At 40.1% G+C, this 24,557-nt stretch overlaps 2 protein-coding genes and 2 gene segments (V, D, J or C); 3 read left to right on the forward strand and 1 right to left on the reverse strand.

Annotated features, from left to right (window-relative positions):
• The first annotated feature begins 1,632 nt into the window (after positions 1 to 1,632).
• LOC137133428 (immunoglobulin kappa variable 4-1-like) lies at positions 1,633 to 2,963 on the forward strand. The segment is given in 2 exon segments: positions 1,633 to 1,758; positions 1,866 to 2,963. Coding segments are annotated over 2 exon segments (414 nt in total).
• A 137-nt stretch (positions 2,964 to 3,100) lies between these two features.
• On the forward strand, positions 3,101 to 4,820 carry LOC137133922 (Ig kappa chain V region 3368-like). The segment is given in 2 exon segments: positions 3,101 to 3,288; positions 3,505 to 4,820. Coding segments are annotated over 2 exon segments (357 nt in total).
• A 4,098-nt stretch (positions 4,821 to 8,918) lies between these two features.
• Positions 8,919 to 10,570, reverse strand: LOC137131368 (chromodomain-helicase-DNA-binding protein 4-like). Its single transcript, XM_067512557.1, has 3 exons — positions 10,369 to 10,570; positions 10,016 to 10,185; positions 8,919 to 9,276 (listed from the first exon to the last, which is right to left on the reverse strand). Exons 1-3 carry the CDS (start codon positions 10,505 to 10,507, stop codon positions 9,262 to 9,264), a joined length of 324 nt encoding a protein of 107 aa, XP_067368658.1. The 5' UTR covers positions 10,508 to 10,570; the 3' UTR covers positions 8,919 to 9,261.
• A 4,488-nt stretch (positions 10,571 to 15,058) lies between these two features.
• Positions 15,059 to 23,190, forward strand: LOC137102392 (C-type lectin domain family 12 member B-like). Its single transcript, XM_067481871.1, has 4 exons — positions 15,059 to 15,386; positions 16,124 to 16,240; positions 22,443 to 22,541; positions 22,936 to 23,190. The coding sequence occupies exons 1-4, from the start codon at positions 15,224 to 15,226 to the stop codon at positions 23,178 to 23,180; spliced, it is 624 nt and encodes a 207-aa protein (XP_067337972.1). The 5' UTR covers positions 15,059 to 15,223; the 3' UTR covers positions 23,181 to 23,190.
• The last annotated feature ends 1,367 nt before the right edge of the window (positions 23,191 to 24,557 follow it).

Below are 24,557 nucleotides of genomic sequence, written 5' to 3' on the forward strand. Positions count from 1 at the left end.
CTTTTAACAATATTTCTCACCAAAACAAATGTATTAGTGTACTGATGCAGGTTTTTATTACAGGTTCAATTATTTATAGATTAATTTGTCGTGTCCAGAAGGACCCTAATAAAAATGTAATTATTGTTATAGTTATAGAGTTTACTACACTCTAACATGAACTCCTATTTTATTTAGTACATAATTTCAAAGCCATCAAGTTGATTTCAAGTATGACTGAACATAATGGAACTATTAAGATGGAAATATTATTTACAACAGCCATAAAAAGAACTAATTTAAATATGTTTCATTGAACTGAAACAATAAAAACATAAAATGTTATTATGTTGATAAATGCAATTTAATAGTAAAGGACAGATAAACACAGAGAGACAGCAAAGTGAAAGCAGTAGCAGAGTCCTAGTAAGTCAGGTCAGAACTGGAAACACTGGTCTCTCCTCAGTGTCTCTGACTTGTGAGGCCAGACAGGGCTCCCAGACTCTGGTTTCAGAGTCCACCTTCCCCCACTGGTCTGCAGGGAGCCTCAGGGTGCTGCTCCATCTGCAGAGGCCGTCCATCTCCAGCACCACTGTGCTCCTGCTCTCCTCCCAGCTGATGCTGCTCTTCACTGGCCCAGTCAGGGTGGGAAGGACTCGACCCACTGCACAGAAAGAGAACAAAGTGTAGAAACGCTGCACGTTTAGATGAAAATGGTCTGAAGATTTTCACTTCCTCTTTAACCTTAGTAACCATAGCAACAGATTGGCATCACTGATGAACCATGAAAACAGACGGTTTCAGGACTAAAGCTAAAATGTCAAAACTGTCATTTTATTCCACAGATGTGTCACCATTTAATCCTTCAAATTACTTATTGTTAGCTTTAAAAAAGAAGAAAAAACATCAAATCACTGGGTCTAACTAATGGATTGATGGATGAATGCAGCACAATGTGCGATAAATAAGAATCTATAGGAAAAATGAAGATATTAAAAAAACTAAATGTCACACACATTTGTTGGAGGGAACTTATTTTGGGAAACATACTTGATTTGTTGAAATTAAAATTTTAGTGTAACAAAAGCTTTAAGAAAATTGTAAAATGTTACAATGTTATAAACTAAACAATCACTCCAACAATAAATAATAAACAATATTAGCTTAAATGTTGCAGTAATGTACAATAATTAAATAAAATAAAATACAGTTTATGTAGAACTGAGTCCAAAGTAAACTTAATGTATCAGTGAGAAAAAGCCAGAGTCATGATTTTAAAACATCTGAATGTAGAGACATGACTGAATATGAATCAAATAAACAACAATCAACAACAAAAAAAGTGTAAAAGAAAAGTCAGTTGCTGTAAAAGTGGCCATAAACATAATGTCACTAATTTCCTGAATGTTTATATTTTACCTTTAAAAATACAGTATATTAATTTCCAAACTAATTCCTGTTTATATATTTGAAGACAAAAGAAAAGATTTTGAAATAAATGTCTAGAAAAAAGTTACAAACAAACTGAACCATTGATAATCAGCCTGATCAGAATGACTCAAGTCCCTGTTGGAGTCAGTGTGATCATTTCCATAGAGCCACTTTGCATCAGCAGCACCATGCTCCAGTGCTCTGGGAGAGTTTATAGTCCTGAGAGTTGAACACTGGATGACTGACAGCTGTCCTTCATGACAACAGAAGACACAGAAATCCTCCTCATCAAAAACATGACTCTGATCTCCGTCCTCATCTGGACTCTGCTCTGCTGCTGCTTCACAGGTAAAGTCCAGAGAATCCAACTCCTCTCCTCTATCAACATCCGTCCCTCTGAAATGAAGCCCACAAAACCATGATGCTGCTTTCTGTTTTTGTCTCTGTGTCCTCAGAGTCCAGAGGTCAGGTCTCAGTGACTCAGCCTGGAGCAGTGAGCTCTGCTCTGGGAGGAACCACAACCATCAACTGTAAAACTAGTCAGAGAGTGTATGGTGGGAGCAATTTGCACTGGTACCAACAGAAAGATGGAGAACGTCCTAAACTGATTATTCGATATGCCACCACTCGAGCATCAGGGATTCCAGATCGTTTTTCAGGCAGTGGATCAAACTCTGACTTCTCTCTGACCATCAGTAGAGTCCAGACTGAAGATGCAGCAGTTTACTACTGTCAGAGTTATCACAGCATCAACAGTGAAGATGTGTTCACACAGTGAAAAAGCATCGTACAAAAACCTCCCTCAGTCAAACTGAACAGAAACTGAACTGATGCTGCAGCTGGAAGCTACTGCAGAGACTGATACAGTTCACTGAGGACACACACACACACACACACACACACACACACACACACACACACACACAATTTTGCAAAACACTAAATAATTTCTCCATCTCAGCTTCTAATCCTCTATTCAAACAAACAAAAAAAATCTTAATTGTTCCATATTCTCAAAAAGCCAAAATGGCTGTTTTAGTGACTCAGCTTTAAACGTTTTCAGCTCAATATAACTGAACAAAACCATGAAGACAAAGATCAGCATCAGAACCCTTGATGAGTGAAGACAGTCCAAACATAAACATCACATCCCTGAAATCCTACAAAACTTCATCTTTGTTAACATATGAACTAAATTCAGAATCAGTTTGGATCATAAAAAGTCAAAGATCACTGACTTGATTTGTTAATATAAATAACTAAAAATCACTATAACAAACTGTACAATCACACATTTTCTCTAATATTTGACTGGAAAAATAAAATATAAACAGATTCAAAGATCATTTGAAACAGCTGTAAACAAAACTATGTGTCCACATTGTCCATCTACTTGTTGTGTAGTGTGACGTCCTCTGACCTCTGTGCTTTAACTTGTTTGCTCTTCTTTCACAGTTACATGTAACTGGTGGTGTTTGTCTCAAAGGCAAAGAAAGTAAAAGACACTGAAAACACACTTGAAGAATTTCTAGACAGAACATAAAGTGTGAAATAAGAGTCGTGTGTAAGTCAGTTAAAAACTCCTCAAGGATTCACATTAAAGGCCTGGAGAGAGTCTTACAGAAAGGACTGAGGTGGAAACTTTGCTTTTGGTTGAAAACACTGCTGCACTGATGGGAAACCCCCTGATCCACTGAGGACAGTTCCAGCTGAGTGACTGTGTGTGTTTGCATATGTGTCCTGCCTCTGTCTCCCAGCTGTTAAGAGACCAGTGTTGATCAGGGTCTGTCCAGGCCTTTCAGAGCCACTGACACGCCGGCAGCACAATGATGATGTCTCTGAGTCTACTGCTGTCCACCCTGGGGCTCCTTGTTCAGGGTGAGACTCTCTTGTGAAAACTTTGCTTCAGGATGAAACCAGGTTCACCACAATGATGTTCTGCTCTGATGGAGAAACACTGAAACCAGCAGCATTGACCTTCTTCCATCTATTGTCCATGTTAAACAAATGATCCTCTTCTGTTTGGATGCTGATCATCTTTGTCCAAGCTGGATTTGTCTCAATAACCCTTCTCCTCTTTTTCATGGTTTCCAGGTTCATCAGGACAAATCACTGTGACTCAGTCTCCTGGATCTCAGTCTGTTGTTCCAGGACAGACTGTGTCCATCACATGTAAAGTTAGTTCATATGTTGGTAATAACTTGCAGTGGTACCTTCAGAAACCTGGAGAAGCTCCTAAACTCCTGATTTATGATGCAGCAACCCGTCAGTCTGGAGTTTCAGATCGTTTCACTGGACGTGGATCTGATCCTGATTATACTCTGTCCATCAGTGCAGTTCAGACTGAGGATGCAGGAGTTTATTACTGTCAGCAGGATTACAACTCGTTCACACAGTGAAACAACGTCGTACAAAAACCTCCCTCAGCTAAAGAGGAACTGATGTCTGCAGCTGACAGAGAGAAATAGAAACGAATTGACAAAGTCTGACTGACATTGATATATTAAGTAACATATTATTGTGATATAGAATTCATAGAACTATATTCTGTTATACTATATTTATAATTTTTTGGATTATTGTAACTTTTTGTTGGTATTTTAAAGGTTAATTACATTTAAAGTAGATACATTCATTAAGGTGGAAATTTAGGACAAACTTGTTTCTTTTGCTTTGAAAAAGAATAGAATTTTTCATTTAATTTAAAATCACGTTTTTCAAATTGCTTGTTTCATACACAGTTCAATGAAAGTTTTATTCTGAACCTGAACATGTGACATGTATCCAGATAACTTGTATTTATACGAACACATGTTGTAATCAGTCAACACTGATGTGTGTAATGAAGCAGGTCACAGGTTCACAGGTTAAGTTAATCTGGGAATTATAGATTTGTCGTGTGCAGAAGGACCCTGATATAAATGTTATAGAGTTTACTACACTCTAACATGAACTTCATGCTTTATTTTGTACATAATTTCCAAGTAATCAAGTTGACTTCAGTAAGACTGGACCTAATGGAACTATTAAGACTTGGTCTCTCTATGAGACTCAAGTCTGTGAGTCCCCGTTTGGCCTCACAGGTCACAGAGTTCACCCTCCCCCACTGATCTGCACAATTAATCTCATCCAGTAATGAACGTTATAAGTCACAAAGAAATGACGATCACGTGTGAATTTAGTCAGTTTCAAATTTTTCTGCATTAAAAATTTCTTTGCTTACACTAAATGATTTTTCAGTCACCTTCAAAACACATCAAATTAGACATTTAAATGTGAAAAACATAAATGTTGCTGCTCTTTGTTGCAGTTTAAGCTGTTTACATTTTACAAATTTACTGAAACATTAAAAATAGAAGTTGCTTTGTAATGAACTTGTTTAAAGACGACAAACAATAAAAGGATTTTAAAGTGACTTTTGTCAGTACAGTGAAAGTTTATATCTACTAGAAATGTTAAGTCAGAGGAAATGTGATCATAACTGATGATATGAAATGTAAAATTTGATCAGAAACTTACTTCCAACATCCATTCTGGTTCCTCCACCAAAAGTCCAGAAAACATCTGTCCTACTCTACATTAGTTTCAAATAAGTAGTGGAAACATCGAGACAGAAACCTGCTTGTCCCTCAATTTCTAATCCGTGGCTCACCGAGTGGATTCATAAAAGTAAAACAATAAAACTATAAGGCCTATAGTAAATTTATACTGTTAGAAAAGTAATGATCCAAAACACTGCTTTAAAACGGCATCTTAAACGGGGATAAAGTAAACAGGACTAACTAGTCTCACTGACATGTCCCAGCATTGATTCATCAAACCAGACCCATCATCCAATCAGGAGGATGGTAATGTAAGGGGAGAGAGAGAGAGAAAGAGAGGGGGAGGGGGAGGGGGAGGGGGGCAGCTTGACTGACAGCAGACAGAGAAATCCCAATCTGGATTAAAGTGACATGTGGGATTAAAGAGCCAGCTGTGATCTGTGACATAACAGCCCCTACCCCCACAAAGACACACACCAGTTTGTGCGTGTACCTGTGTGATGACCCTCACGTGGCGTGATGCGTTTCTGAGCCGCACAAATTTAAAAGTGCCGATAATCCATGTTTACTTTATCATAGACCCAAATCCCACAGTGAGGTTAACAACAGGGACTTTTAATAGACTTTTAATGAGCAACATTCGTTTTTCAATTGTAGTTTTTAAAAAATATATTGATTGATTTACTTCTTTATTTTGTATAATTCGGCAGTAACTTCCATCCACAGAGCTCCTCAATTTATTCAGAACACATCAGCGAGACCCACAAAGGTTTCTTTATCATGAAAACACTTTTGGACTCACAAATGCAGTAAATATACTGTCCTGCTGCCCCAGATGCTCACTACATAAACAAATATGGATTAATCCGCTGCTGAAAATAGTCCCAGACGAATGTCAATTAAACTTTGTGATTTTACATTATACTTTATCATTATACTAAAACATACGTAAATAACCCAACAGTTACAAAACTTCCAAAACCAACCCGTGCACTGACATCTGGTCTCTCTCGGTCTTTTTGATTCCCTGCACATGGACACAGATCAAGATGACACTGATCCCTCTCTCTCTCTCTCTCTCTAACCCTCTGTTCTTATTAAAACTCTCTCGCCCTTTGTGTCAGCCAACCACCACTTTTAAAACTTTTCAAATACAAACAAAGGGCGACTTCACCAGTTTCCAACTGGCTTTCTATGGGTTTAGTTTAGGGTGTAAATGTACATTGATGCTTTTTAAACTTTCCTGACTTCCCTGCATTAAAATACTACTACTAATAATAAATTAAAATATGTCCCTGCTTCTAGCTGAAAAACTCTCGTTCATCATTAGGAGTTCAGATCAGGTCATCTGGAGCAGCTCTGGAAGAGCAGTTTGAGCACGAATGTTTAATGATGTATTTATTTAAATCTACTACCCAAACTAGAATCAAAAGAACAAGGTTAAATATCAGTGAAGGTCTCCTTTAAATCCAGTGTAGATAAATCCAAACCTATTTTAACGCCTACTGAAAAATAAACCAACACAGGACGGGAACAGGAAAAAAATAAAGTTCATGCTCTGGTTTGTGTTTTTTTTTTTTCTTCTTTGCAGATGATGATCATCATGGCAGTTGTAGGCGTTATATTTGTCGGAGTCATCTTCTGTAAGTAACACAAAACCCTCACCACACGTCGAACACGATAGTTGCCGCTGTAGGTGGTACTGGAAGTAGTACTTTCAAACTACAGCTTTAAAACTACAGTTTTAAAATATTGCGTTAGTAAAGTAAAGACATGAGTTCAAAACAATTATCATATACTTCAAGTATGAAAGTTATACTGTACATTCTGTCAGAAATGTTGTTTTCGTCATCAGTGTAGCATCATTTTATAGAAGTTAAGATGATATCACCCGGAGGAGTTTTGAAAGACCAAGACATCAACTTCTGTAGTATAAGGAAGGAGATGATGTCCCAATGATGTCATCTGGAGGTGCTTTTACAGCCAAAAGCAGACAGATATTTCAATTTTGGAAGGCACACAGATGTTTTTTTTATGTTATTTCTATACATGACCCCCCCCCACCCAAAACTATAGTCAAAGTTAAAAAATTACTGAAGTGGCCCCTAATATTAAACTTTTAACCCAAGAGTAACTACGACTGGAAGTTAAGTAATCCCCTCTGAATTATAGTGTGGTACTCGTAAAAAGTAAAGTACTACAACATTTATATACCTGCTCCACGACAGCTCAGGTTTACCTGTTTTAAAGGGTACCCCGACTACCCAGGATAAACTGGGTTAAAATTAATCATCTGACATCTTTTTGGTGCAGGGGGACCAGAGTTTGCAGTTTTGCATTAGTCGTCTTTTCTTAACGTCTCTAGGATTGTTCTGTCTTTTGGTTTTCTTTTAATATAGTGAACAAAGTTTATAGTTTATGAAAACTCTGGTCCCGAGGACGACGTGAGCGTCGTCGGCCGATCGTAGAACAAACCACTGAAAATGTTTCAGATGTCTTTTCTTACAAACGTTACTCAGAAAATGCAATGTCTGTGATCTATGTTCTCAGTGTATTTCTTCTACTGAGCTGATCTTCAGGGACGGAAACACAGGCCACAGTCTTCACCGCCGAGTCAACTTCAGCCACTTCTCCACCTCCTCACTTCCGACTCCCTCAGAAACCTTGATGCATCGTCTGTAATATGCTCCAGTGCCTCCTGTCGTCTCTACTCCAACCAGAAGGTGGATGAAGGTGGATATTTTAGTCATTTAACATTGGGGAACTGTGAATGTATTAGCTGCAGAAATTGACTCTCTTTACTTCCTGACACTTGCTGTATCAAGCTGTGTAAATCAAACCAGAGTGTATGTGTCACTCTAAATCCATAGAGCCGAATTGTTGTGTGCAAGAGGAAGAAATCTATGCAAAAAAAAAAAAAAAAAAAAAAGGAGTGAAATTAGAAAGGAAACACAACAACTGCCAGGCAGATCAAGGAGAAGGCAAAGTTAAGTGCAGACCTCTGGTGGTCTCCATCCCCTCAGCCTTCCTTTAGGTGTGACCACACCAAGAGAAGCAGGAGAAAACGTGACAGATGTCACCTTAAGGTACTAAATCTCTTTATTTAGATATTTATTCAGTCCTTTAATCATTGTCCGTATGTTAAATACGTTTGTCAGGTGGCTGGTTGGTGTTTCTGCTTCTAAACACACAAATTCCTCGTTTTTGTGCTACACATTTATAATTTCTTTACGACAGCCGGAGGGGGAACATGTATCGGATTCAGTCTGGGAGTTTGTCAGAAGAAAAATTGCTCCTTAAAGCCGCGTCGTGGTTGTTTTCTGTCTCTGAAAGACCAAATTTCCAAAGTTACTCACAATTAATGGGAGATGTTTATGTCACAGCTGGTTCTAGTAAGAAACATGAGCTTTAAGCTTAGTCCAAAACTGTAAATGTTTAATTTTGAGTGTTATTCCTAGTGTTCAGTGGAAATCGTGTATCGCTGCAGGTTCTGTTCTTGTAATTATAGCCTGCGATTTCAAATAAATGAATGTGCTAAACTACACAAAAAAGATTTGCTTTGTTTGTTTGAGCACGTCTCCAAATGCAGAAAACTGCTGTTTCAACAAGTTATTAGTGAAACAAAACTGGAAACGGAGGCCTGACTTGAAATATACAATGAGAGACTGAGCATTTGTAGGAAAAGTGGCCTTTTCCCCACCACCAACAACAACAACAACAACATGATAATGTATGTAGAGCAATGTTTGTGCTCACCTGCTCAATGCGAGTCCAGTATTCGTCCCCGGTTTTGGTCTCTGCTCCTGACAGCAGAACCTGGGTGCAGAAATTGCCGACAAGATTTGTCTGGGCTTAACCTCTCGTGCTCACAAATGCCACACGAGAAACTCCTGTTGTTAAAGAAGCCAAAAATTTAACCGGACGTTTGCTTCAACGTAAATCTGCCCAACTAACCAGTGAAAGACATTTTTTTTTTATTACATTTTTTATTTAGGTCCCAAAAAACCATCATAATAACATTATATCAATAATATTAATACAGAAATTGAAAAAAATGAGGAAAAAAATAAAATAGTTTCTCTGTCCACAGCCTAAAAATTCGAGGGGGGGGGGGGTTGTGGGTCAGAAAAGGATTTGATCCTCCAGAAAAACTGTCAAGTCTGTTTGGGGGGGCAGGGGGGTGTCAAGAAAAGTGAACTGGGCGTGGCTTCAAGCTTGGGTACACTGTTCGTCATTCTCCTGTGCACCAATCAGGAATGTCGAGGTGAGGCAGGGGGTGGTTTTCGAGGTAAAAGAGCCGTGTTTCAGTCTACTGCTGCGACATCTGAAGCAGAAACAAGACAAATGGTTAGTGTTTTATAATATATCATATCTACCCAACTGTCATTTTTTTTTCTTTAACTAGCGACAAATATTCTAATGGGCGAGTCTTAGTTTTACGTCACACATTTGGAGAAAGGTAGTTTCTCAGCCACGTGTACAGATAACCAGGTTCACAAGAGCATGTGTGCAGGGAAAGAGTCTGCAGACATGTCAAGCGGCAGAGAGAAAGGCTGAATGAAAGCAGAGATTATTGCAGGGTCTACAGAAGTCACTTTCCAGCACGAATCAGACATTTAGCACATGAAAAGGAGCTGTACTTTGTGAAATCACAAAAAATGTCTGCTGCATGTGTTTGCAAACACTGGACCAAGGTGCAATTTTTTCAGTTTAAGTTGAAATAAACTGCCCGACAGCTATAGTCAATGCATTTTGCCCGCTTCTTTACAACATTACAGTAAGAGCTTGGAAATAAAATTATTTTTTACATTTCAATCTACAATCATTCAACAATTCAATGCTATTCAGTAAGAATTTTTTTTTTCATGAGCTATTTCAAAGTATACTGTATGTTTGTTCTTGAGCTAAGAAACAACAATGAACACAGGAAATAGAAGATTAAAAATAAAGGTCCAACAGATGTTTTAATCAGCAAAATCTCACTTGCAGAATCTGAAATGGCGTTAAAACAAAGGATTTTTTTTTTAAACCCGAGCCGCCCGATTTAAAAAACATAGTTGTACCTGTTGCGTCTGTGCCTGTGTTTCGGGGCCTCGGCTCGCCAGCCGACTCAGGATGTTCCTCTCGGACATCTGGAGTCGCACGGCAACAGGCGGTATCCGGGCGATGGTTGCTGGGAGCCGGGTGACATCTGCCTTCATGTCACTCAGCAGCTCCTCCAACTGCTTCAGCACTGAGACACAGAGAGAGGGCAAATAAGGACCTGTACTCTCTCACCCACTGAGCTCGAGAGTTTGTTTAAACATATTTATGGTTCATCTATGGGAAATAATAAGAAATAATGGAAATACTGATGAGATTCTGTTCATTCACTCTGTTTTAAGTTTAAGTGTCTTTAAAACCGGTTCTGACTCACCTTTGTGCAGGACGGCGTTGGCCGGTTTATTTCCGGACATAGACTCCTTGCTGAGGTGCTGATGGGACTCGGCGAGACACTCCACTTCGCTAAAGCGGGTGTTGAGGGCCATGGAGGGGTGGGAGGGGTCCTCCGACATGTTGAGGTACGCGGCGCGGCGCAGCTGCTCCTCAATCACCAGCGCCTGCTCTAACAGCTGCAAGGAGGAGGGAAAGAAGAGTCTGTGTTACTGTGAAATGTATTCAACATTGAGGCTGAGTGATACAGAGAAATAATCAAACTAAATTTTAGGATCAATTGGGGGCCTGGTGGCTCAGTGGTAGATCATTGGAATGGGATGCAGAAGGCAGCGGGTTCAAATCCCACCCCACCATCACACCCCAACGCACCACGCTCAAGAGTGCTGAGAGGAAGTGGCTTAAATCCAAGAATGTATCTGCTTTTGCAGAGTATCAGGATCTGTTTGCCCAGTGATACTGTGAGAAAAAGATCCAAAGACTGAATACTACCAGGAGAATCTCAGCAACACCTCAGACACCAGAAAGCTGTTCTCCACTTTCAAAACACTCATCTACCCACCTCCACCTCCTCCATCCACGTCTCTCACTGCCAACAATGTACCAGCTTCTTTACTAATAACATGGCAGCCATCAGCTCACAGTTCTCTCCTCCAGATGATGACATCCTGCTAACTTCCTCCAACAATCCATTGCTCTCCTCATTTTCAACTCTGACTGAGGAGGACGTATCCACCCTCCTCCTCTCTAACCATCCGACTACCTGCTCTCTGGATCTGATCCTTTCCACTCTCCTTCAAGTAGTAGCACCCACAATAATACCAGATATTACACAAATTATCAACACATCTCTCACAACAGGCACTTTTCCGACCTCATTCAAGCAGGCCCAGATTACCCCACTGCTCAAGAAGCCTTCTCTTGATTCCTCCCTTGTGGAGAATTACAGACCTGTCTCTTCTTCCATTTCTGGCAAAGACAATGGAACGAGTAGTCTTCAATCAATTCTTACACTTTCTTTTCAAGAACAACTTCCTTGATGTCAACCAGTCTGTCTTCAAAAGGTCACTCCACAGAAACAGCACTCCTGACTGTCGTAGAATCTCATCGAGCTGCAAAAGTCGCAGGTCAGTCGGTCTTGTGTCTTAATCCTACTTGATCTATCTTCAGCCTTTGACACTGTGAACCATCTGATCCTCTTGTCCACACTCTCTGACTTTGGCATCTCTGGATCAGCTCTAGCCTGGCTTCAGTCTTACCTATCGGGACGAACCTTCAAGGTATCTTGGCAGGGGCATGTTCTCACTCTCATAGCCTCTCTACCGGTGTGCAGCAGGGTTCAGTTCTTGGTCCTCTTTTTTCTTATGTCTATTCTACATCCCTGGGTTGTATCATCCACTCACATGGTCTTTCTAATCACTGGTATGCTGATGACACACAGCTTTTCCTGTCCTTTCCACCGAACGACTCCACTGGACCAAAGTCCTTGTCTTCCCAGCCAGACCTTCAACACAACACAACATTGGCATCAACACTGGATCTACAGTGATTGCCCCCACCAAGATGGTCAGAAATCTGGGGATCATTACTGACAGCCAACTGAGCTTTAAGGACCACATCTCCCCAGTCTCTAGGGCATGCAGATTTACTCTCTACAACATCAGGAAGATCCGACCCTACCTCACGGAATATACAACCCAACTCATTGTACAGGTGCTGGTCATTTCTCTACTTGATTACTGCAATGCTTTGTTGATGAGGTTACCAGTATCCACAATCAAACCTTTGCAAATGATCCAAAATGCGGCAGCTCGCCTCACTCTTCAGATCTCTACACTGGCTTCCTGTAGCTGCTCGCATCAGGTTCAGAGCTCTGTCTCTTGCCTACAGGGTGATCCCCTCAACGGCTCCTGCTTACCTCAACTCCTTTATTCTGGTCTCCTGTCGGCTGGGCTCTGCCAACAAACGACATCTGGTGGTCCCAGCATGACACAGAAGGCATCAAGCAAAACTTGTCAGCTCAATAATCCCATGATGGTGGAACGAGCTACCAAACTCTGCACGCTCAGCAAACTCACTCCCAATATAAAAAAAAACTGCTGAAAACAGAACTCTTCCGCACCTTCCTATGCACTGTCTTGCACTTGTCACACTTCTAGAGTATATATTTAATTTTAGTACAACCTGAAACAAGGAGATGGCAAGGGGAGGTTTCAAATGTGAAGAGGGTTTATTAACAAAGATAAACAACTGAAAATCACTCCATGAGGAAGGCAGGAAAACACATGTAGTAATATCAAAACAAAGTAAAACAGAACATGAACTTAAACACACTCAGAAGGGAGGATTAACAAAATTACAAGTGTGCTGGGGAAGCAAGGGAACTGACTTAGTAACTAAGGGGAAGCAGACACGAACAAACTAAACATAAAGCGCAGACAGACTGAAGGAGACAAATGACTAATCAAACATAAAACCAGAGCCAAACAAGCGAGGATAACAAAAGACGGGCGGGTGACTGTAGCTCAGTTGGGCAAGACACTGAAGCCCAAGTTGCTCCCGGTGGGTCAGGTGAGCACCTTGCATGGCAGAAACCGCCATCTGTGTGTGAACGTTGTAAAGCGCTTTGGATAAAAGCGCTATATAAGCGACTATTTACCAAAATACAAAACCAAAACACTGACACAAACAGGAAAGCAAAGCTCCGACCAAAACATAAGGGAAGAGAGTCCAAATACGAGGACCAGGTAGGGGATGGAAGGAGAATGTCCAAAAGCATAGCTGTTCACGGAGGAGGAAGGAGAGACGATCTGGCAGGGAACCGTGTGGAGAGCTGGGTATAAGAACATGGGGGCACAGGTGAAAACAATCAGGTTTAACGAGAACTGTTCCACAAAAAAAATGCACAGCCATCAGAGGGTTCTCCAAGGACAGAAAGGGGTCAGTGGTCAACTGCACTGGGTTCATGAATTTTCTTCTACTTGATTGTGTTGCTTTAACTTCACTCATAAACAATAAGTAAAATTGTTCACCCTGCACTTAATTCTAACTTGATGAAAACTAGTAAGAAGTGCATATTGTTGATAACTGAGTAAAATTGACTAAAAATGTAAAATATGAGAATAGATGTTATAATAACTAGACACTGACAAGCTGAGAATTATCTTGATTCAAAATTGTAATGCAAAAAAAAAATCCTCAGATTTAAAAAGGTGCATAACAGCTTGTGTAAATTTCTAAAACCACTAGTTTTTCCACCACTGTCACAATTTGTTAAGAGATGTAACTTAAAATTTCCTTAAAACTTTTAACAATATTTCTCACAAAAACAAATTTATTAGTGTAATGAAGCAGGTTTTTATCACAGGTTCAATTATTTATAGATAAATTTGTCATGTCCAGAAGGACCCTAATATAAATGTAATTATTTTTATAGTTTGAAACAATAAAAGCATAAAATGTTATTATGTTGTTAAATGCAATTTAATAGTAAAGGACAGAAAAACACAGAGAGACAGCAAAGTGAAAGCAGTAGCAGAGTCCTAGTAAGTCAGGTCAGAACTGGAAACACTGGTCTCTCCTCAGTGTCTCTGACTTGTGAGGCCAGACAGGGCTCCCAGACTCTGGTTTCAGAGTCCACCTTCCCCCACTGGTCTGCAGGGAGCCTCAGGGTGCTGCTCCATCTGCAGAGGCCGTCCATCTCCAGCACCACTGTGCTCCTGCTCTCCTCCCAGCTGATGCTGCTCTTCACTGGCCCAGTCAGGGTGGGAAGGACTCGACCCACTGCACAGAAAGAGAACAAAGTGTAGAAACACTGCACGTTTAGATGAAAATGGTCTGAAGATTTTCACTTCCTCTTTAACCTTAGTAACCATAGCAACAGATTGGCATCACTGATGAACCATGAAAACAGACTGTTTCAGGACTAAAGCTAAAACGTCAAGTGTCATTTTGTTCCACAGATGTTTCACCATTTCATCCTGCAAATTACTTATTGTTAGCTTTAAAAAAGAAGAAAAAACGTCAAATCACTCAGCACATAAGATCTGCAAGAAGTGAACTGAAACTCTCTGTGCCTTCATGTTCTGAAATCGAATTTTGGCTCCTATTTAACATCAATGAGGCTGAAGCCAGTGATCAAGCAGCTCAGAATAATGCAGTTCCCTCTTTTACCAGGTGAGGGCGCTGATCTGTTCACATTAATCCTCCTCTGTTTCAGTTTGTGATCATTTTTGACCAGGTATTTAAATTAACACACACGGACCCCCCAGGACTCTGGGCCTGTGCCAACTATAGTTTCATGATCCATCAGTGAGTTCATCTACTTTATCTTATATCAATCAGAGTTTTTAGATTTTATGTGTCTGTTGTACTTTTACACACTTTGTACTGATGGTTGCACCAATAGAAACAGAGTCTGACCACAACCATTTTCATTGCAGCCTGCTCTGCATTAGTGACACTATGATGTTGTTAAGTCACTGACAGACTGATGGTCTGACACTTTGTATATTGTTAAATGTTTCTTTCATTAAAATCATTCTGTTCATCTGTAAGAAAGAAACACTTCCTGTTTTTTATTTCCTGTTAATCTGCTGTTGTATTTTTATACACCAGTCAAATAAATGAAAAGGTGTGAACACATTTGTTTTCTTGTTACTTCCTGAACCAGACAGAAGGTTGAACCCTGACAGCAGCATCAGTAAAGTAGATCATGTGACTGCATTTCTCTCTGCCACAGGTAGTAGTTTATACTACAGTAGAAGACTTTAAAGTTTTACTGCAGCACAGTAACAGTCAGTGAAGTTCAGCTACTGTCCGTCTGTCTCAGTCTCAAGATGTCTTCAGATATAATTTACGCCAAACCAGATTTTTCCAAGGTGAGATACAACAGAAAGGTGGAGGAAGATGGAGGAGAGTGGGAGGAAAGAGAGATGGATATCTACGAGAACACAGATGTTTTCAGAGATGATGTCACTGATATTCAGTCACAGGAAGAAGGTAAGTGATTGGACACAGGTGTAAATCTGCTTTGTTGCTCTGTTCTGTCCACACAGCGTCTACTGCACATCTGTTCATCTTGTTGCTCTTCCTGAACTTTCTTTTATTCTCTATTAAAGGTTTTTAATGGAAAATATGACAAATCAATATTACAAATAACTTTGCTTTGTTTGAGTGGCTTTAGATCATGTTAGACTGATATGTGATGTTTTTCCTCCATTCAGAAGCTGCAGCCCATCACTGTTCTCTCTGTATCTATATCCTACATGTACAGTTTGTAGGAAACAGCTGCAAAATGTGTGTTCAGTTAGTTGGATGCTCTTCTGCTGACTACATGTAAACTAACACAGGTTTCTGTAGAAAACTCATTTTCAGGGGTTTTGTTGCTAAATGTGTTCAGTTTTTGGCTTCAGTCCTACTGGTCACAGTTTAACATTTATTCAGTTGGCAGATCTGTAGAAGCATCAGCTCTGCTAAAGAGTTTTACCACAGAGTGGAACAAACACACAACAGGAAGAAGTGGGAGGTGTAAAGTGACTGTTCAGTTGTACAGTTCTGTGGTCAACTGCAACACGAACATGATAATCTGTCAGATCACTGATCTCTAGTGTTGATGTGACATTTTGAACAGATGTCACCACAACCACAGACCTGAACCACGATGCTTGTGGGTAAACTGCCATGATTAAAGCTGATGATCAGTAACAACCAGCTTCCATGTTGTTTTGTCTCTGTAGGACCACAGACTCAGAATCATCCTCCAGTCCACACAAAGTCTTTCAGAGGAGCTGCTCTGTGTCTAGCAGTGCTGTGTCTTCTGATGGCAGCTGGGATCATCGTCCTGTCCACATATCGTAAGATAAACTGCTCTGATTGGTTGTTCTAGATTTGTACTTTATTGATCCTGAGGGAAATTTAAAGCGTCAACTAACTTACGCAGCTTAAAATGCTCAAATACACAAAATAAAATATGAATATAAATAGTAATGAACAGTAATAGTCCACGTTTTTACTAAGCTAATAAACCTAAGTTAGCTCAGTATAAAAGTGAACATGATGAGACTAATAAAGGTCAAGAGGGCAACAAAGCAAATGAAACACAGCACAATGACGGTGGACACTGCTGACTGTGTTGTTGCACCCTGGACTTTGGAACTGAGCGGAATTAAAGTGATGGCTTGGGGGACAAAAGGACTAAAAGTCTTGAAGCTGTTCAGCTACAGATGGTTTGAGCTGCACCATAGCACAAAGTCTTTCACCGGGCTCCTGTACCCCCCCCTCCTGATAAACTCTACAATGGCTGTGTCATTCACATGGGACATAACTTGGAGTTGTATCCAAAGTCTGATGTGAACAGGGTGAACAGGACAGAAAAGAGCACAGTCCCCTGTGGTGCCCCCTTTTTGCTGACCACAGTCCCACAGGTGAACTCCCTCAGTTTGACATACTGTGGTCTCCCTCCACTTATCATCTGGAGTGTTGCTGGTTAACCACGTCTCTGTGAAGCAGCAGACTACAGTCCTTGTTAATCCTCTAGTTTTTCACTGCAGCTGCCAGATCATCAGTCTTCTTCCACAGTGAATTAACATTCCACATAACCACAGATGGAACAAACATCTTATGCCTCTGGTTCTCCAGCTGCATGGCTCTTAGTTTAGTACCGGCCTCCTGCCCCAGTACTTGCACCTCAGCTCACTGTGGATCTTCTTTTTATCTAATTATCTTCATCTGTTTGGTGAGAAGTTCATCATGTTACAGTAAGCGGGAATGACAATAATGTCATTTTTGTGATTAACTGTGAAGCTGAAGCTGTTTAAAATCAATTTCAAATTCCATAATGAAGCTTCATTTATGTCATTTCATGAAGCATCTTTGAAAAGCTCATTATACCCTACTGACATCGAGTGTGCAAATTATGATGAAGGTAAAGCACCAGGTAATGTAAGTGTGTAGAAATGTATTTGATGTCAGATGTTACCCACCTTTAAATTTCCCCTTCAATTGGTAAAAAGAAGAAAAAAGTTTGAATACCTGGGATTCATAACCAGTACAATGGTACAATACCGTTGGCCTCCATGTTGGTCTCTTGGAACTGTTTGCAACAGTTTTTCAAACTCTCTGTCCCGCCGTGTCTAAGCGGTGCAGTGGAGAGACATGTCCTGAGCCTGTCCACGTGTATGGACATTTAGCAGACTCCTAGAGCAGCAGCAGGTCCTGATCACTTCACTGCAGCAGTGTGTGGCAGCGATGCAAACACCCACAAACACTAATGAACGTCTTTCTCTAAGCAGCAAGTGTCCAGAATCTCCCAGTGTCAGATGTAGTTACCGTCCTCACTCAGTAGCTTGGTGTAATACGTGTCTCCCACATTCACCATGCTAGCATGAAGGAGCTAAGCTAACTACAGTCCACAGCGTGGTGAAGGCCTTAGAGTCTATGAAGTGAATGTAGAGACAGCAAACAGCTCCTACTGCTCCCATACTTTATAAAATACAGATACAGAAACATTCAGGAGTTTAGTGAACCAACAACATTACTGGAACTTTACCAAACATGGATATTGTATTTTTGTCTCTTCCCTCAGTCAGGTTCCGTTTTCTGCTCCTTCCTCCTGTTCTCTTCCCTCCTGCTTCGTTCTTTGAGTTTCCCACTCACCTAACTTGTTAGCTCGTCCTAAGCATCACTAATTGTCCAACACAAATGACTGACACTTGTCTCGTCCACTTAAAACACAGAGAAAGGGAGAAAGATGCGTTTAACAACCATTCTGAACATAGGATATTTCATTTACATAAGTGTCCAATTAGAACAGTCCACATTCAACAAAAGCTGGAAACTCCCCTTCTGCTCCACACAAGCACTGAAACTTTGATATCACATGGAGCATCACTACTGTTCACCTGATCACATCCTAGCAAAGGAATCTGAACAGGTGCCATTGGGGCATCGAGGTGTTTCATTCACTCACATACAGATAGTTCACAGTGATCTGTCCTGTCATTCTTACAAACTATGAGATGGTTTAATAGTATGTGTGTGTGTGCAACAGCTCCAAACTAACTGAGTGGGATAAATAAAGCTGTATTTTATTGTATTGGTCAGAGTAGGTCAAGTTCTCTCCTTCATGACCTTTGTGAGCCGTTGCATCACTTGCTCTGTCCATGTTTTAAGCTGTAATTTTTACATTTATTTAAAACTTAGATTTGTGGACTTTGAACAGAATAATAAGTTGAAACTGCAGCAACAGCTCACACATCACATTTCCTGTCAGAAACACTTCTTGTTTTTATTTAGTTTGATCTGAGACAGGAAGTCAGATTTTTACACGTATAATTATATGCTAATGATATGCAGGCACACAGTTCTGCTAATGAACCTTATATCTTAGTACGATGACCAGGAAACATTTAAAAATATGAGAATGAGCTGTGTTTCTCAATATTTTTGAACGTTTTCCAGATAAAATTCAGAAATATAAAATAAAGATTTACATCAAACACAAATGTATTTAAAGTGTCAGTGGGTGTGGTTTGTCCTGCTGCTACTTCCTTGATGCTCTCTGTTCAAAGCTGCCTGACTCAGACACAAACAGACAGTGAAGACTGGTCACAAAGAAGTTCACTTAGTTTTTAGCTCTTTAGTTCATCAACATGTCGACAGAAATTCAAACTGAGTCTGATCTGAGGGTGAAATATATTAGAGGAGAGAGAGAGAACATGGAGGTGGAGATGATGGAGGATGGAGATCAGTGTGATGATGTTGGATCACAAGAAGCTCGTGAGTTTGAATAATTATGTTCACTATTATTGTGGGAACTCAAATAACTTTTACAGCTTCAGTCTCACTGTTAAAGAACAAAGTTCCTGTAACAGATGGTGATGTCATTATCTTGTCATCAGGAGCCATTTAATACAGCAGGAGTTTAAAAATCTTTGTTCACCAAACAGTTGGAGTTAATTAAAGTAAAAACCCTCCATACTGTAGTTCATTAAAGTCCCTTAATAAAGTTGAATAAAACATATCCTCTGTGTATTTTGTGTCTGTAGAACCACACAGTGAGAAGAAGCTTCCAGCTATGAGAAACAGCAGTTTCAGAGTTTTTACAGTGTCTCTGCGAGTTCTGTATCTTCTGGTTCTGGCTGGGATCATCACACGCTGTGAGGACTTTTATTCCATAATGTTGAAGGTTTTATTTTCTTCGTAGCAACTTTGTCTCCTAGAAATGATGTTAGAAACATGTTTCTTACAAATGAATGTTGTTAATCATTTAATCCTGATCAGCTCTGGGCTCATCACACACAGTGTCCTAAACCATAGGATGATTAAAGACTGTCCACACCTGCTGGGCTGCTCTCCAAGCACCAACCATTTGTCAGCTTGTGAGGAAAATTCAAATCCATTGGATTCCATCTTCTTAGTGGCTGTTCCATCAGTAAACAGGCTTTGAAAAACCCACAGACGACCAATCATTTCAAAGAAACACAGGATATAGTCGTGACCACCTAAAGCTCGAGCTTGTCACGATTTTGGTTAAGGGAGGACCCAAGTGAAGAGACTGTGAGAGGGATTGCAATAAGGGGCTTTTATTGACAGAGATTTAGATGGTGAACAGAAGTCGCTCCCAACAGTAGGATACTAGAAACTGGATTCAGAACAGGACCAGCACACGAAAGGAGTTAACTTAATATTATCTAAGGTGACAACAGAGTGGACGTTGAAAACAAGAGGGGACAGAATTTACCAAAATAAACACAACTAAGGCTCAGGGACTAGTTAGACTAAGAAATGAAAGAACAAACAAAGGCTACTAAATAAATAAGGCACAGATCAACGTTAAACTACTAAAGCAGGTAAACACAAGGGGAAGACTAAGGAAACTAACAGGAATATAAAAGGACACAAACTACTGAACAAAGGATCACATGTAATAATGATTAAAGTAAAGCGGAGCACAACTTAAAACACACTTGAAGGGAAAGATACCAAAGTAACACAGTTGGGGGAAGCACATAAACACAAGAACTAAGGGGAGGCAGACACGAACAAACTAAGCATAAAGCACTGGCAAACTGAAGAACACACAAGCAAACCTAAACACGAAAAAACCAGGATCAAAACAAGCGGAGAAAACTAGAGACTAGACCAAAACACTGAATTAAACAAAAGGCAAACCTCAGACCAAAACCACACAGGAAAGACGGAGTCCAGGATACTAGAGTCCAGATTTCCCAAGAGTTCAAGAAACATAAGTTTAGGCTTTACCAAAAGTCCAGAGTCTACTGTGGGGTTGGTGAGCACAATAACGACGACAATGAAGACAGTAACAACGATAGAAGTGACCATGTGAACAACGACGAGGATCTGGCAGGGAGTGAGGGGAAGACTGAACTAAAATAGAGGAGGGAACAGGTGCAAACCATCAGGGACAAATGAAGGCAAAGCTGGGGAAAAGAACCAAGGCACCGGAAGTAGGGGGGAGGGGCCACAAAATAAAGGTCCAGGAACAGGAAGTGCACTGAGATCCTGACAGAGCTGTTAGAACTTGGTTACTATGCGTCTCCATCAATGTGCTGCAGGGCTCAGATCTTGGTCCTTTTTCCATCTATACTACATCCCTGGGTTCTATCATCCACTCACATGGCTTTTCCTATCATTGCTATGCTGATGACACACAGCTCTTCCTGTCCTTTCCACTGAGGACACTGATCCACTGATCACATTTCTGCCTGTCTCTCTGACATATCTGCTTGAATAAGAGAAAGAAATCTTCAGCTCAACATCACCAAGACAGAAGTTCTAGTCTTCCAAGCCGGACCTTCAAACAACATCAGCATCAACATTGGGTCTTCAATGATTGTCCCCACTAAGTCTGCCAGAAATCTGAGGATAATCATAAACAACATACTGACTTTTACTGACATCTCCTCTGTCTCTAGGGCAGCAGATTTGTCCTCTACAACATCCCAAAGATCAGATCCTACCTTTCTGAATATACAAGACAACTCACTGCTCTGCTCATATCATCCAGGTCTACAATCCCTCCCACCTACTACGCTCTGCTGATGAACATTTCCCCTTTAAAATAGAAAAACTCTTTTCCAATCAACACTTCATCTCATTGCACTTTGCTTTAACGTTTTCACCTTGACTTTTCTGCTGCTTTGTTCTTCACTTGTAAGTCACTTTGGATAAAAGTCTGCTAAATAAAATATGTAAATGTGAAAATACTTTGTTCCAAAAGTGAGACACTAGAGGGCAGTTTCCACATCATATGAATGAAGGTGCTGCAGGAACCTTCATGGGACACAAAGTGTTTTCAGAGTTATTAGGAAAAAACAATAATAATTCACAATTCAACAAAGCAAAAGTAAATATTGACATTTTGTCCCATAATTTAAAGTGCTACATGTTTTCTAATAATGTCATGTGCTCATGTAGTTAATTAGTGGATTTGGCAGGTTGGAAATAGGTTGATACTGAATTTCTCAGTAAAATGTTCACAACACAACAACATGTTCACAGAACAACATCTACTTTGTGACAACAGCAGAAATAAAGTGATTTCTGCTTCTGTTCAAAGTCACAGCACTTGGTGAAGTTGAAATCCTTTAAAAACAAGTATTTAACATTACAGACATTTGTGTTGGTTCTTTGTTGGCTCTAGTCACGACTCCCTGAGTGAGTTTATCACAGCAGGTGAAAGAACAGTGGCTTCAACAAGTTACTAGTGTTATTAAGTGTGACAGTGACACTTTAACGTGCTCAGGAAACTTCAATATGCTGTATTTAAAACACAATGATTTCATGGTTTTGATCTGTTTGGATTTGGTTTTTCCCTCCAGATATTTTAGTGACTTTGGAGAAAAATGATCTGGAGAATCAGTCACAGCATCTCATCAAGCAGCTCCAGGGTAAAACTTCAGGATCCAACTTCACAATGTTTCCATGTTCTCATAGTGTTTTTCTACTGTTCTAATACAAAGACAGCAGTCAACAATACTCAGTTACAGAGACTCATTGTTTCTTTGCTTTTGTGTTTCTCATCATTTCATTTAGTCACCAAAGAAAAAGAGCTTCAATCCAGGATTGACAACCTCATCAAGAACTACAGTCAGTCCCAGAATGAAGTCAAACAGCTCCAGGATAAAATTTCACGTAAGGTTTTGAAATCGTTACCAAATATCATTATACACAAGATTCAGCTTCATGTTATGTTGAGACATGACAGGATTCATATTGTTGTAATGTTGTTTTTAAGACACGTCAGTCACCAACAGTCAGTTACAGGATTAAAGTAATTTCCATGAAACAACTTAAATGTGCCTTTATGTTCGGTTAGAGTTGTTTCATGTTGTGTAACATTTTCTATGTGGATATTTCTGTTGCAGGTCATCACTTAAAAATCGGAGTTTTAACTTCTTTCTAAACTGAAGCTGAAAGAGAAAAGCAGCAGATTAAGATCTTATTTTACACAGTGACACTACAGATCATCATCATTCTGATACTGAATGACATGAAATCTGTCTTTAAACATTTGTTTGACATTAAGGGAAGTTGTGTCCTGAAGGATGGAAGAAATTTGGATGCAGTTGTTACTTTAAATCCACGGAGAGGAAAAGTTGGTCTGAGAGCAGAAGATTCTGTCAGGACAGAGGATCAGATCTGGTGATTATCAACAGCAAAGAGGAACAGGTGAGTGTGTGTGTGTGTGTGTGTGTGTGTGTGTGTGTGTGTGTGTGTGTGTGTGTGTGTGTGTGTGTGTGTGTGTGTGTGTGTGTGAGTGTGACTGTGTGAGTGTGTGTGTGTGAGTGTGTGTGTGAGTGTGAGTGTGTGTGTGTGTGTGTGTGTATGTGTGTGTGTGTGTGTGTGTGAGTGAGTGTGTTAGTGTGTGTGTGTGTGTGTGTGTGTGTGTGTTACTGTGTGTCTGTGTTAACGTGTGTGTGTTAATATGTGTGTGTGTTAATGTATGTGTGTGTGTGTGTCTGTTAATGTGTGTGCGTGAGTGTGTTTGTGTGTGAATGTGTGTGTTTTAAAGTGTGTGTGTGTGTTAGTGTGCGTGTTAATGTGTGTGTGTGTATGTGTTAATGTGTGTGTGTGTGTGTTAATGTGTGTATGTGTGTGTGTTAATGTGTGTGTGTGTGTGTGTGTCTTAATGTTAATGTGTGTGTGTGTGTGTCTTAATGTGTGTGTGAGTGTGTGTGTGTGTGTCTTAATGTGTGTGTGTGAGTGTGTGTGTGAGTGTGTGTGTGTGTTTTAAAGTGTGTGTGTGTGTGTGTGTGTGTGTGTGTGTGTGTGTGTGTGTGTGTGTGCGTTGTTAATGTCTGTGTGTGTGTGTGTGTGCGTGTGTGCGTTGTTAATGTCTGTGTGTGTGTGTGTGTGTGTGTGTGTGTGCGGTAATGTTTGTGTGTGTGCGGTAATGTGTGTGTGGGTGTGTGTTAATGTGTGTGTGTTAATGTGTGTATGTGTTTATATGTGTGTGTGTATATGTGTGTGGGTGTGTGTTAACGTGTGTGTGTGTGTATATGTGTGTGTGGGTGTGTGTTAACGTGTGCGTGTGTTAACGTGTGTGTTAACGTGTGTGTGTGTGTTAACGTGTGTGTGTGTTAACGTGTGTGTGTTAACGTGTGTGTGTGTGTTTTTTAACGTGTGTGTGTTAACGTGTGTGTGTGTTAACGTGTGTGTGTTAACGTGTGTGTGTTAATGTATGTGTGTGCGTGTGGGTTAATGTGTGTGCGTGTGTGTTAATGTGTGTGTGTTAGTGTGTGTGTGTGTGTGTGTGTGTTTCTGACCTGCTGTCAGTTTTTATAGACAATGAAAAGTCCCATGAATATGGGAGAATTTTGATGAACTATAACCAGGAGCCCTGATCTCAGTTAAATGAACAAAAGAAAAAGATGTGAATGATTCAAAAAGCTTCTGCATGAACAATGAAATGTGAAATAAACAGTTACATTTTATTGAAACACAACAAATACATTCTGCTCATAGAAAATATTAACTTTAGTTCCATTCAAACAATGTTTGTTACAACTTTTCTTTTCCTCCAAGTTGTAACAGATTCAAATGTTCCTTCAAACAGAGTCACATGATGATGTTACTAGAACAGAAAAACTGAATGATGAAAGAAGAACTGATTATTGACTTTCTGTTAGGACTTTGTCACCGAGCTGA

Source organism: Channa argus, chromosome 1 (genome assembly GCF_033026475.1).
Source record: "Channa argus isolate prfri chromosome 1, Channa argus male v1.0, whole genome shotgun sequence".
Classification (NCBI taxonomy): Eukaryota; Metazoa; Chordata; class Actinopteri; order Anabantiformes; family Channidae; genus Channa; species Channa argus.